Source organism: Corvus hawaiiensis, chromosome Z (genome assembly GCF_020740725.1).
Source record: "Corvus hawaiiensis isolate bCorHaw1 chromosome Z, bCorHaw1.pri.cur, whole genome shotgun sequence".
Classification (NCBI taxonomy): Eukaryota; Metazoa; Chordata; class Aves; order Passeriformes; family Corvidae; genus Corvus; species Corvus hawaiiensis.
Window position 1 is genome coordinate 46,520,301 of NC_063255.1, and position 13,494 is coordinate 46,533,794.

Consider the following 13,494-nt stretch of genomic DNA (forward strand, 5'->3'; position numbering starts at 1 on the left):
GAAAGATTTGCATTCTTTCCAATGTGGGCTTCAGGTTTGAACAGTATTTCAGTGTGCCAATCCACTGTTTGTATTTAACGCTAATATTGTACAAGATCTGAAACACTCAAAGCTTAAATGCATATTTTGGTCACCTAATGACTAGTTAAAGATAGGATGCAATTAGCAGTTCAGATTGAGTTTCCTGAGATTACTGTCAGTCTGATTACTTATTTGTTCTGTAGTATTGTCTCGAAGGCACAGTTTTTCATTTTCCCTTTATAGTATATACACCAACATGACAAAGATTGTACTTCCCCAATGATCTTTAAGCATAATATGTTTGTGCATAGCTTTCACGTGATTTTCTAAAGTAGTCCTGGTTTTCCTGGATGTGTGAGACAAGATACAGTGCAGTGTTATAGAAATGACAGTGAAGTCCAAAGTCTATCCAGTCCAAGGAACATACTGGCCCAGCATGATGGAGTCCACTCCAAATTCCGCACTTTTATGATCAGGTGCTTATTAATAGGAACGCAAGCCAAGGGGCACCAGTCAGCATGAATGCTAAGTGAGGTTTACAGTCACACTTTGAGTTCCACAGATGAACACTTTCTGTGCCAGTGCTGCACCCTTTTTGGCCACTTCTCCTTGTGCTGGATGATAGTGCAGTAAAAATTGCCTGTTCTACCACGCAGTGTTAATCTTACTTTAGACATACCGTATATTAAGCCAGATGGCATTATGTTGGTGTTTCATACCAAGGGTAGAAGAAAGCTTGATTCCATTCCAGAGCCAATTCAGAAGGCCTGAGGAAGGGGTGAGGAAGGTAATAGGTTTTTATGGTGTATTGTATGGGTATTGTATTTCATTTTGTTTTACAAAATTAGTGGGAAAAACAGATAAAGCATAGTGTCAGCCTTGGAACATTTTCCAAATAATTTATTCCACTATAAATAGGTCTACATTTTCATTCTTTCCGTGGATAATTTTTTGATTGTCTTAATGGTTCTCACACTCTTGCTTACAGTACCTAATCAAACACACAGAGCCAGAAGATGATGTAGCCCTTGAAATCGGAATCAAGCAATGTTTCTGAACTTCACTGCATTTGTTTGTTCTGCTTTAAGCTTTACAACTGCAAAGACCTGTGCAAGATTCTGAGTTGCTAGGCTTCTAATTCACTGTCCTGAATTAGTAATGAAATCGTGCTGTTTCCAGCTGTCTGCCGGTTCCCGTGCCAGAACGGTGGCATCTGCGAGCGACCCAACGCCTGCTCATGTCCCGATGGCTGGATGGGCCGTCTCTGCGAGGAGCGTACGTACATCATCCCTAACACTAATCTCTAGGGTGTTGTAGGTAAGACAAGTGAATTTACCACAGTGAACCAGGTGGGAAAATAAAAAAGCATAAGAGCCAAAACCATAAAAATCATTAATACATTCTGCTTGACAAATGAAAAAGATCAGAGAGGTATATACTTATGGCTTGTTTCTAGAAAAATAACCATTCCCTGACATCTTCAAAGTAAAACAAGCAATATTTAAATTGATGTGATTTTGTTTCTGGGTGCTCTTTCACTGTGGTTGAAGAACACCTTGTTTCAGTTCTCCAGAGTCTGTTTCTAACAGCAATACCTGGTAGTTTTGGGGAACAAACAGGGATTAGAACAGAGGAGACATGACTGTTCTGCTGGTGGCTGCATTAGTCTCTTGGCTTACATATTTATCAGCCTGTGGTTATGAACCTCAACAATTCATTGTTCAAATACTGCAATGTGTTACCTTTTCCATGCTATCCCTGCTGACCTGTGTATTTCTACCTCACAAATTCTAGACTGGCTTTTCCTGCCATAGATCTCAGAATGGTTAGAGAACTGGACCTGTTCTCACTGAAAAGAACCAAATCTGACTGTTGACTGTGTCAGAAATTCCTTGGGTAACATTTGGGAATGCCAGTTTGAACCATGTTTCACTTTTTCTTCATGGTGGTCTTAGCACAAGGAATTTGGGAGATTTAACCCTTTCAGGCTGGCATAGCTGCTGCATGAGGAGCCTTATTACTGTACACATGGTAAGGCATGGGTCTATGTGGATAGAAAAGGAAAGTACCCTTACTGTATTTAGTATTCAGTATGGCCCTGATGTAAGGCTTTAGCATTTCCAAGAACATCTACAGCAGGGGTGGTGTCACTGTCCCTGAATCTGAGTCACTGCCCCTGACTCTGAGTATACATGGAAACCTACAAAAATTGTGCCCATTCTTATCTAGTTCTTGGAGAAGAATATGGTTCAAGCATTTAAGATGTATCATAGGTTAAAATGGTCCTCTGAATCTATCTCTGCAGCTTTCAAGTCTTCTCTGTGACAGTGTCAGTTGCACATGGCACAAATTAGTGGTAGATACAGAATGAGAACAAGAGGTTCAGCAAGTTTTGTCTTTTTGCATTTATGGAAACTCCAGTCATGTGGTACATTCACACAGGCCCTTTTTTCTGTCCGTATGACTGTCAGTATCACCACAGCCATACATGCAACTCAGCCGTGTAAGTCTCACAGTTTCAGCAGAAACTGTGAAGTAGTACCAGACACAGAAACTGTGTCTGACAAAATTGTGTTTGGCATCCCACAGCTGAGTTTATTAGTTTCATCAGTAATGACACTTGAAGCATTCTCCGGAACCAGCCATTTCATTTATGATCCCAGCTCTTTCAATCTGTCATCCCAGCTCAGGAAAAGAATTTGCACAACTGGTCAGTGCAACCCCAGGTTTGCATTGCTTGTCAAGCAAAGTGCGCCAGTGAACAGAAAAGACGGGCTTAGTCTTTGAAGTTAAGGGCCTGTTCTGGAAGCCCAAGGAATTTCTGAGTGCTAGCACTGAGCACACGTCTGTCAGGATCAGGCCACAATAAGGCCGCTGACAGAATTTAGTCACCTTGTAGTTCACAGAACATTTCACAGAAAAGGTAAGATCCATCTTCCTAAGAGAGTCCTGTCCATTCTAAAAAACAGGCAGGCTACTGCAAGTTTAATGATATAGAAAAGTATTTCTCAGTGATAAGGGTTAGTCCATGTGAGGTCCATGGAAACTCATAATTATTTTCTTATCCAAGCTGACGGCACCTGCTCAGCTTGACCTCTGCTGAGCAGCAGAAGAGGAAGAACCCCTACCTCAGTCTTCTTCAGACCTCATTCACCCTCCCAATATAAAACTCTAATGGAAGTGCCCCTTGAGGGTCCAAATTTGAGACCCAGCTCAACCCTTGCTCTTATTAGAGCATGTACCCTCAAGTACTTTTTTCACTTAACATAGTGGAGATAAGAGTTTTGTGAAGGTACTTAAATCATGAACATATGGGAGTTTTGCAGATCTGCTCAGAGGAGCAGTGTAGCCTGATTGTTGCTCTGTCCAGAGGTCATCAGCTGCTTGGTATGTGCTTTGTTTCTTCCCCAAAGGTTCCAGCCCAAGTCTTGTTTCACCCAAAATGCCTTGTATCCAAGCTGCCTTTCCCCAGGGGACTTATGGTCTCACCTGTCTCAGCATGTTTTTACTGGCCTAGACAAAGTGCTTTTCTATGGGCGGGGCATAGATTAACTTGTTTTGGATGCTACATCTGTGAGTCCAAAGAATTCATGAACAATCCAATTTTTGTAATTAAAGTATGAACTGATTTTGTTAGCACCACCACAGAAGTGGCCAGTGTCTGTGAATATTATACCTGGGATAAAAGGAAACAGCCCTGGCTCATTTCCCATGAACACAGGGCCTCCAAGCATCTGAGGGACTCTAGGAATTGCTCCAGCCTATCCATTTCTTTGCCACTACTCCTTGTCATATCTGGGTGCCATGCCAGCAGTATTTGCTTCTCATGCCTTGTCGGTAGATCCTGCTCAACTCTGCTGATACTCCATGCAAACACTTCAAGGGGTAGTGGAGTTTCTATTTAAACATAAGTTCATCTTTTGCACACTCTATTCTTTGCTTTCATGGGAGGTAATGCTTTTCTCTGGTTCTCTGCTCTTCTCCTTAGCAATATGCATTCTGCCGTGTCTCAATGGAGGTCGCTGTGTGGCCCCTTACCAGTGTGACTGCCCCCTCGGATGGACTGGATCACGCTGCCATATGGGTAAAACTTCTCACCTGCATTTTTTCTCACTTTTTATGACTACTAGCAATACCTAGCACAGTTCTCTAGGGACTCATGGAACTCCTAAGCTTCTTGCAGGAAAAGCTAGGCCTACAATAATATTCCTGGAGGAGTTGCTGTCCCCAGCTGTAAACTACTTTCAGATTAGTCCCTCCCTGATGAGTCTTTTAAATTCCCAGAAAATCTTGCTCTGGTAAAGGACAGACAGTATTCCCAAAGTACTCTCTGCAAAAAGCAATGCAAAGGAGAAAGGGTTTCCAGGGAGAAGAATAAAACAATTCTTCTCAATTCCAAGGGCATGATTTTCATTTTCATCTTCTGGAAATTCAGGTCATCATTAAATTGACAAACAAGCTGCAGGTATTGTAGAGGTTTTTCACCACATAGCTGTCTGGTTTGGTGGATTCCCACTAATTGCCTGGGTACTGAATCAGGAAAGACAGCAGAGCAAAGCAAGGATTTAAGGGTGGTTGAGTTTAATGGGTACGTCATACATGGCTGCCTTACATTAGGTATCATCTAAGTTCTCTGAACAAATCCAATGTGCACTTCTTTTTACTAGATCTCTTACTTGCATCTAACCAAAGGTGAAGGGCATGGAGCACACAAAAATAGAGAGGGGTAGGAGGACGGTAGTGATTCCTGATGTCCAGGTCTGTGTCCTGACCAGTCAGTTTGTGTGAGATGAGGTTGACTGCAGTTATGGAAAATATTTGAACCTGAGGCTTAGAATATCAAAACTGAACAAATGCCAGTTTTGGAAAGACTTTTCCCTGTGAAAAGACAGTAAAACTCAGCAACTGAGTTGTTACTGAAATGTCTTTCAATCATTATTAGATCTTAAACAGTTACAAATATTAGCTATTTTGAAAAATATCTTTTACAGTTTCTTCACTGTATTTTATGTCCGGGTGCACCTTAACTTATTTTTAACAGGGATTTAACATGAAAGCCCAGTTTTGCCTTCCTGCAAGACTTGGAAGTAGCTGATGGTGTGAGCTGGGAAGGAATCCATGCCTCTGTTAATGAATGTTCATAGCATTTGTTTAACTGATAAGAATAGTGATTTTAGGGGATAAGCTGTGTGATACACTGCAAACCCAACACTTCTGCAGAAAACTGAAATACCACAGGGAGCATTTTAACTCTGAACTATTGTCTTTTGAAGGGACTCTTGCCTAACACATAATGCATCATTTCCGCTCGTATTTCACAAGCTTTGCAGCTGTAATAGGTGCTTGAGGAGGATAGATGGCTTCTTCACTTTTGGGCCAGAAATTCAAATCTGTACAGGCTTGACTTACTTTTCAGTAGCTAAAGGGAAAATTCTAGTGAAAATTGCATCTGCGTCATAGACACTGCTTATGAAGTTTTTTTAATCACTTCTTGTTTCAGCTACTGATATTGACATTATGCTGTGACAGAGAAGTACTTCAATGACAGCTAAAGATGTTGCAATCATATGCTTCATTCCAAAATCAGAAGTAATTTTCAACATTACCTACATGGTGCACTTAATTGTATATGGATGGCCTATCACTACAGCCTCCTGCCATTGTTTGTTCTTGTTTGGCCCAGAGGAATTGGAGTCGTTTTTTCGCATTCCTGTGACTCCTCATTTACATTTCCTGTAATTCCGTGTTAATCAGTGTTTCCTGATGCATATTCCTTGCAAAAATATTACCCAGCCTTTGTCCTCACTAGTATCTTTAGGTCTGTTCTCTATGTCTGGCATTATCTACTTCAAAGTATTCACATCTTTCAATTTTCCTGCAATAAACATGTCTGTGTTTGAAGTACCTCATTAAGTGCGTATCTAAATTGGTTCTGTAAATTGTATGGTTCTTTACCTTTCAATCTCAAAACTGATTGGAAGACTTGAAACTTTGACTCTTGTTTGATTACTTGATATCCTTGGGTTTGACTGTCACAAGAAAGCATGTTCAACTAGGCTCAGCATGACCTGGAAGGTAGACAAGGGGTTTTTCTCTAACACCCTGTTGCACCTAGTCTCACCTCTTAGGGCTATCCAGTGTCTTTCAGAACCTTACTGTCACTCTCTGCTTCCTTTCTTTGTCTCCATATAGGTGCCATTGTGTGAAATCTTACTCCTTGCTTAGTGTTGATCTGCACATGGCTTTCTGACCTTCAACTTCCTCTGCTGTTTCTTTCTATACTTTTTCACCATGTTTGATGTCTGCTTGTCTTGGCTAGTGTTAAGCTGTCACATTCCTTGTTTTAAAAAAGTCTACATTTTATTCCTATTCTCCAGTTTATGTTATGACTCGTCTAATTCCTCCTCCTGGTTCCACTTTCCTTTGTTGTCTTAACTGGAATCAGAAACAACAGAATTTTTAAGGCAATGTAAAATTACACACTGGCTGCTTCATGCAGCTCATACAATGCAGCAAAAGTAATAGAGTCAAATCACACTTAGCAGACGTGTGCTTCTCAGGCTGCCCTTTCCATTCCTAAGGCAGGATGGATTTTCAGTGCCCTGCTCCTTAATCAGCTTGCTGTGGTTGTGCTCATTAATGCAAATTTGTGTGTGTGTTTGTATGCAGCTGTTTGCCAGTCGCCTTGCTTAAATGGTGGGAAGTGCATACGACCAAATCGGTGCTACTGTCCCTCTTCCTGGACTGGACATGACTGCTCTAGGTAAGTGTTGCTGAGCACTGTCCCAGAGCTAGGCTGAATCATACCCTACTGAACTCTAAATCTGAACAATGAGCAAATAATTTTAACATTTCGAGCATGTCTAGGTTCTGTAAAACAGTAACCTTAAGATGCCTCAAGATTTATGGGCAATATGGATAGATCTTAGAGAGTACTGTGCAAAATTATTGCCAAACTTCTAGAAAGCTCAGAAAATTGTATATTTACATGTAAGGAGACAGGCAAACCTGCAATGTTTAGACTGGTTTTTCATGATGTAAATGGAAGTGGAGTTTTGACATGGAATACAGAATATTCTTCAGGAAATTTTAGTGGCCTACTGTTTACTAGAGCTCATTATTAACTGTATATACCTCAGCTGGGTCCATGTTCAAGACTAGGCTCATGCAAGAGTTGTTATAAATAATAGGTCATCTTACACCCAGCGTTGAGTGATGTAATCATTTAAAGAGTACGACACACTGCCTCTGAGGCAAGTCCCAGTTCAAATCTCCTGGCAGCTCTAGGGCCATAAAACACATGATAGCAAAAATGTTTATACCGCGACTCACACAGGCTCCTGCTGAACACATTGGTCATTAGCCTGGAGAGCTAAATAAGAACCACATGAATATTAATATTTTTCTGCAGGAGACAGACAAAGCCTGTGACATTAGCCCTGCAGGATTGAGTCTAGCAGCTTGTCCCTTCCAGAGCTGTTTAAGAGGAAGTTTCCCAAACACAAGTGGGTGGGTGAAGACTGAAACAAGCTCTGACATCTGTTTCATATTTTGTTAAGCTTTGGCCTCCATTACCTGTGGCCCTTTATGGGGTATGATACCTTTCTGACAATTCTAAAATAATACAGGCAAATGCCACGATAGCAGAGAATCACTGCTGCAGGTTAACAAGGTGTGATTTATAAGGGGAAGCTGAAAGATCCCAAAGCTTTTACCAGCATGCAGAACGAGACTAGCTCCAAACTACTCTGTGATGAGCCATGACTAAAATTAAATGTCAGATATCTCTATTCCCCATGCCTACTGTCTTCCCCTCTTTGAGCTGTGGCACTCTAATCCCTGGTATACTTTCAGACACCATCCTCTTGTACCTCACTGTTAATCGTTTGGTATGTTCAGCACACCCCTGATTTTATTTTGTTTGGGTTTTTCAATGCAGGAAACGGAAGGCTGGATTCTATCCCTTTTAACATCAGAGCAGCAATTCTACATTCAGATATCTTTCTTCAGCCTAGGCACCAGGGCTTGGAATCTAATGCGTTGCAAATCAAATCCATTGTTTCCCTTCCCCCACCCCTCCCCAGCTCCCTTGTTTTGTATTTTATTTTGTGATACATTTTTACAATACCTTTCAATTTTTAAAGAAATACTCTGTATTTTTCATTTACAAAAGTGTTATCAAATATATGCTGCTACACAGATGTCATACACACATACACATACAAATGTAAAGATTCCTACAGTCCACTGAGGAAGAGGTTGTTTAAAGTGAAGTCCCTCCCATTTCTTACATTAAGTAAACTAATTAAACTGTACTATACTGCCAACTATGATTAAACAGAATATGGCAATTCTGCTTACCAGCTGCCAAAGCATACTACTGTCCAGCAACTCAACAGTAAAGAGTGTTACACAAGGCTGACAGAGCCACTAAACTCTGCATTGGGCCTGACTCTGAATTTCAGCTGATAAAAATTATAACTGCATGTGATAAAGTCGGTGTTGTAACCACAGTTTCTGGTGAGCATAAGGAGAAGATTCTGTAGTGTAGTTTATGTGACATTAACTTCATTGGAGAGTGACTTAATGGGAGGCATCTGCATGAATTTTACCTGAGATTTCTTGGTTTAAATAGTCAAAATTGTAAAAGAGATGAGGGAACATCATCTCATTGAGAGAAGAATGGACTAAGTCTAGCCAACAGGAGCCTTGGAAGCTTTCTGACCTACAGGCAGTGCAGGTGTAGCTCTAAACTGGATAATCCAGGAGCCAGCAGTAGGAAGCAGGCAGATCTCTGAAACCTGCACTTTCCTTTTGCCATGGGACACACCACCTGCCTGTAACCACCATCCCTTTCCTATGTAGATGAAGTACATATCTAGCAGCTACCTGCTAGGTGAATGTTTTTGATATCTGGGGTTTAGGTCCCAGTATTTGACTGCCCCTGAGTCGGAGAGTGAAGGCAACGGTTACGTTTACAGGTGAAAGTTTGCTATCTGCATTTTTGTTATGCAGAACCCTCAAAAAACTGGAAAAAGCCTGTCTTGAGAACACACACAGGTAGAAATGCTCAGCTGACTGAGAAATACTGAGAGCACACATGCTATCAGATGTCTCTTTCTCACACTGGTAATCCCATTGCATCTGAGGAAAGCACACACCTGAGTGCCACCATTAAGTCGTACTCTGATGAACTGAAATGCTAAGATTTGTGATTAAGTAGGGTGGTGGAATTACAAGGCAGAAATCACATGCATTTTTTGAAGTCACATATGTGGCAATTGTCATCAGTAAACAAAAAGTCTGATCTATGAAAAAAGATCTTGGAGTCAGAACCAGAGAGTCATCAATCAGAAGCTCCATTTTTCCCAATAGTAACAGAAAAGTGTAATTTGCAGTCATCATTGGGAAAGAAAAAGGAGAAATAAATTTTACCTTCTGTAGCTTCCTATTCCTGCTTAGCTACCCTCCAGATTAAGAGTGTGCACAACTGCCCCACCCCACTCACCTTCATGGATGTACCTTCCTTTTATGCATGAATCCTGACACCAAAATGAGCTCACAGTTACAGTAACAGGGCTCTAGTAAATACTGACACATAACTGATGGCTGTTAGCCCAAGACCAGAAACAGGGAAGAAAGAAACAAGCAAAGTTTTCAGCTATTAGGAGCTTTCAGCCAATTTAAAAAAAAAAAAAACAGATAGTAAAAAATAGGAGTCATTAGGGGATCAGATTAATGTGAATGTAGATTCTTTCCCAGTGGGAGCTGCAACCAGCTGAAGAGTTGTGGTTTTAGCTCCCACAACCTTCTTTTTCTAATGGACTCTGCTAGCACGTAGCAAAAATCTTCTCCCAGCTCCACAGCCATTGATGTTTGCAGCTTTGACTGAAGTTAGTGTCCAGTAAGTAATGTCCACATTTCAACACACAGTCACCACCATTTGTAGGCACTTTGTTGCTTGACTTCCTTGCTGCCTTACCAGCAAATGAAGGGAAGCTGCAGTGAGTAGCACAGGACTTCTCAAGGGAAAGAGTGCATAGGTGAGAAAAGCAGATCTTAATTTATATGTCATTCTCACATTGGTGTCCCTTTTCCAATGTGCTTCTCTGGTGTGTCCCCTGATTCTGTCCTGGTCATCTCCAGAGCAGAACAGCAGTGGTGAGGAGAGTGCTTAGATCTAGCAGGACATTGCTGGAGAGTTTAGGGCTGCAGAATAGCTTTTAGCACCTCAGCTTCACACTAGTGACTAGTACGTGAAGTCCCGGGAGCAACCCAGTCAACACGTTTTGTATTATGTGGTGTTAGGACAGAATAGCTGAAACTAGAGGCTGTTATATTAGTGCTATTGATGATGTTTTGATACTTGCTGGAATATTTTTCCCTCCCTACCCAGTACTGTATTGTCATTTATGTCACTGCTTGTTGTGTGTTTTAAACGACTTCCATGTGATGCACTTTACACTGTAAATAAAGCTGCACCCTGTTTAGTACCTATATAGAGGCAACATTGCACTCTTTTCATAATGCCTCACAACAATGGTATTAACCTACCTTTAGGATCTGCTGGCACAGACTACAGAAATAGACCTCCACTCAAGCAGAAAGACAAAATAATTGCCAGCAATCTTAAAAGGTTGTGTTGGATTAGTTCAGGTTTGATCTGCAGATAAAAATGCAGTTAGCACCTCATTTTTCAAATCCTTTCTGTTTCTAGGGCATAGTTTTAAACCTTTAAGAGCCAAATTTACCAGTGGCATAAAGATTAAAACCTGTTTCACTCACTGCTGATGGAGATACAACTTATTTTATTCTGCACCAGTACTGGAATTTTTAAAGCTACGGAAATGCCCGTATTCCTGGAAAGATGAGGTAAAGAATGACTGTAGCAGAAAGAAAACTTTGTAACTCAAATATCACTTGTCCAAACAAGGAGCACATATGATATAACAGTCAAAAGATTTAGGATGTGAAGCTTTTCGAGGTAATATTGTAAGCCTGTCAAGGTTTGGATACACAAGCAGTAATGGAGACTTGGAAGTGCAAAAAGTGGTCAATGTTTGAAAGCCTTCCCCTAAGCCAGCTACTCAAAATGTGGTGTGAGGTTACTGATAGTGTTGTTAATGAAGCCCTGAAATTTGATGTGTATCTTATAGAAAAGATAGAAATCTGCATCTCAGGTTTTCAGTACGTTAAATACTGGTAATAATCATGAGTGGGAACAGCTGGGCTGCCTGTGCACATGGTCTCAGATCTTGTGCATGCTCTAGAAACACAGAGAACTGCTTTATTTAAAGGGAAGTGTGGTAAGAACAGGCTCTTTCCTTGGCCCTGCTCTCTTTGTTGTGAACACTGAACAAGCTAAAACTCTGAAAGGAGTCTACTGACACCTATGTCTCTCTGCTTGGAAGTACACTGGGAAATGTTTGTGTGTGACTGATCTCACACCGGCAGGGCACTGGACAGGGTTAGTGTGTGCCAGCAGTTGTTATCATGAGGAGTCACCTTAACAGTCTGACCAGAGATCTCTTTTGCATCTCAGCACAGGAACAGTTTGTGCATCTCTGAGTTGTCTTAGAGCAGTTTGGATCCTCACTGCAGAAAGGATCCCTGCTGCTTTTACTGCACTGCAGATTCTTCTCTGGGATAACATACCCTGACCACACATTTCCAGCAGTGAGATACAGGAGTTGCAGTACCCAGACGCAGCCCAGGTGGAATATGCAGTATCATTAGTGATCTGTTTCTCTAAGGTTATTTCCACTCGCGCGCATAATGCAGAGCACTTCTTCATATATCCATCCCATGTAAGACGAGCTCCTCTCCCAGCAGCAAGGCTGCATTTCCATTACCCTTGTTTTCTAGCCTGATGTGTTGCTAGTGTCTGCCAATATCAAGGTCTGTGGGCTTGCCACCTGTCCCTGCTGAGCTTGGAGCACTGCAAAAGCTGATGCTCTTCACAAGCTTATAGGCATGGTTCTTCAGCGCAGGCTTGTCCATCCTGCCAGATGTGCCTCCTGTAGATGGACCAGCATGACCACTTTGTGCTGTATCATGCATGGCCTAGTGAACAAGACACTTGAGTTTCTCCCAGACAGTGGCAGACTGTGCCACCACAAGAAAGTCACTTCAAGTCTTCCCATTTTACAGGTCAGATGAGCCCTTCCTTCTCCCCCAAGGTCCTGCAGATTTAAAACGACAGATGAGATTTAAGCATGATTATCACATTTACTAATGGTAGCTCTTCTGTAGATGTCATCTTCACACCTCATTGCTAGTTCAGTGGACCAGCACTAACCTTGATCTTTTCAGTCTAGTGTCTTTGCTGAATGTAAATCTTATTCCTTCAAATTTTCATTTGCAACCAACATCTGCTGAACAGATTGTTCTGAAAACTCAAGTTCTCTCTCTGTCTCCAGAAACTTTGAGGCTATGACAATGTCATTGATTGCAGAGTGGTACCAGGTCTGTTTGGACCCAGAGCCTGCATGCATGGCAAAGGCCAGAAAAGGAGGCTGCTGGGCAGGGACAGGTTGTCACTGTGATACTGCTGGCCTGCACCACATAGGAGGCCAGGAGCATGGTGAGGACTGACCCTGGATCTCTGCTCAGTGCTCTTCTCTCCTCGATGACAAATTTTGCCATGCTGTATGCCAGCAGCCTCAGGAAATCAGTCTGTTGTTATGCAACCAGGTGGCAAAGAACAATCACAGCAGTCACCACTCCCAGCTCATCTATACCCCACAAACAAATCCAGGGCTTTCCTGGCTGCCTGTTAGTCATGCCTTCCCTTCCTATCCCCTCCTAGCTGCTTCCTCAGTACAGTCCATTTATTTCACTCTGTTTTCAATAGTTTGGCTGTAGTCCTTCCTCCTCATTTGGGAGTGGCATGATTTTTTGTAGCTAACTTAGAAGTGGCCAGGATTCATTGGATATGAAGCCAGCAGCCTCACTGGCTGGGAGGGAGGCACAGTGTCAGCTGCTGCTGCCTGGCCTTGCCTTGCTTTGCCTTGCCATCCCTTCCTCTTGCACTCCTTGGCCATGCTTTTCATTTTACAGATACTTGGTTATGCTTGCAGCTGCTGGGTGTGTGTCTGCATTTTCCAGGCAGACACCAAAGGCACAGAGCAGAGGCACATCCAGATCAGCTTACAATAGCTGGGGAGAAGATGCTGTTGCCTTTTCCCGCTGCACTGCAGCAGCCTAGGGTTGCCCTTTTCCCTGACATCTGCTCCACTGTTGTGGCTCACAACTGATTTCTGCATCTATCCTTGTGCAGCTCTGTCCATGAGACTGCAGTTTCATAGGCGAGGTCATGACCAGGGTCCTGACCTGGTGCATAGGACACAGGAGTCCTGTGATATGCAGAGATCCCATCTACTTCATGTGTACAGTAGGCCGGTCCCAAATATTTTTCAGTGCCAAGGGAATTATCAAGGGAATTACTGCTCTTGGCTGCTTCTGGAGGGTGCA

The 13,494-nt window shown here is 42.2% G+C and overlaps 1 protein-coding gene and 1 long non-coding RNA gene across 4 annotated transcripts in view; one reads left to right on the top strand and one right to left on the bottom strand.

Moving 5' to 3' along the window:
• The window catches only part of SVEP1 (sushi, von Willebrand factor type A, EGF and pentraxin domain containing 1), a 120,550-nt gene extending 110,032 nt beyond the window's left edge, over positions 1-10,518 (top strand). Inside the window, exons 47-50 of the mRNA XM_048291209.1 lie at positions 1,201-1,296; positions 4,010-4,105; positions 6,691-6,784; positions 7,961-10,518. Of these exons, the coding sequence (XP_048147166.1) occupies positions 1,201-1,296; positions 4,010-4,105; positions 6,691-6,784; positions 7,961-7,991 (317 nt within the window). The 3' untranslated portion in view covers positions 7,992-10,518. The remainder of the gene's footprint in view (positions 1-1,200; positions 1,297-4,009; positions 4,106-6,690; positions 6,785-7,960) is intronic.
• Positions 1-13,494, bottom strand: part of LOC125319723 — a 59,098-nt gene that overhangs the window by 12,405 nt on the left and 33,199 nt on the right. The window contains exon 2 of one of the 3 annotated variants that reach the window (XR_007200874.1): positions 701-788. The exons of 1 other annotated variant lie outside the window; for it this stretch is intronic. This is a non-coding gene — a long non-coding RNA (uncharacterized LOC125319723). Of the gene's footprint in view, positions 1-700; positions 12,204-13,494 lie in introns of all 3 variants that reach the window. One more of the 3 variants, XR_007200872.1, reaches the window with a different exon arrangement.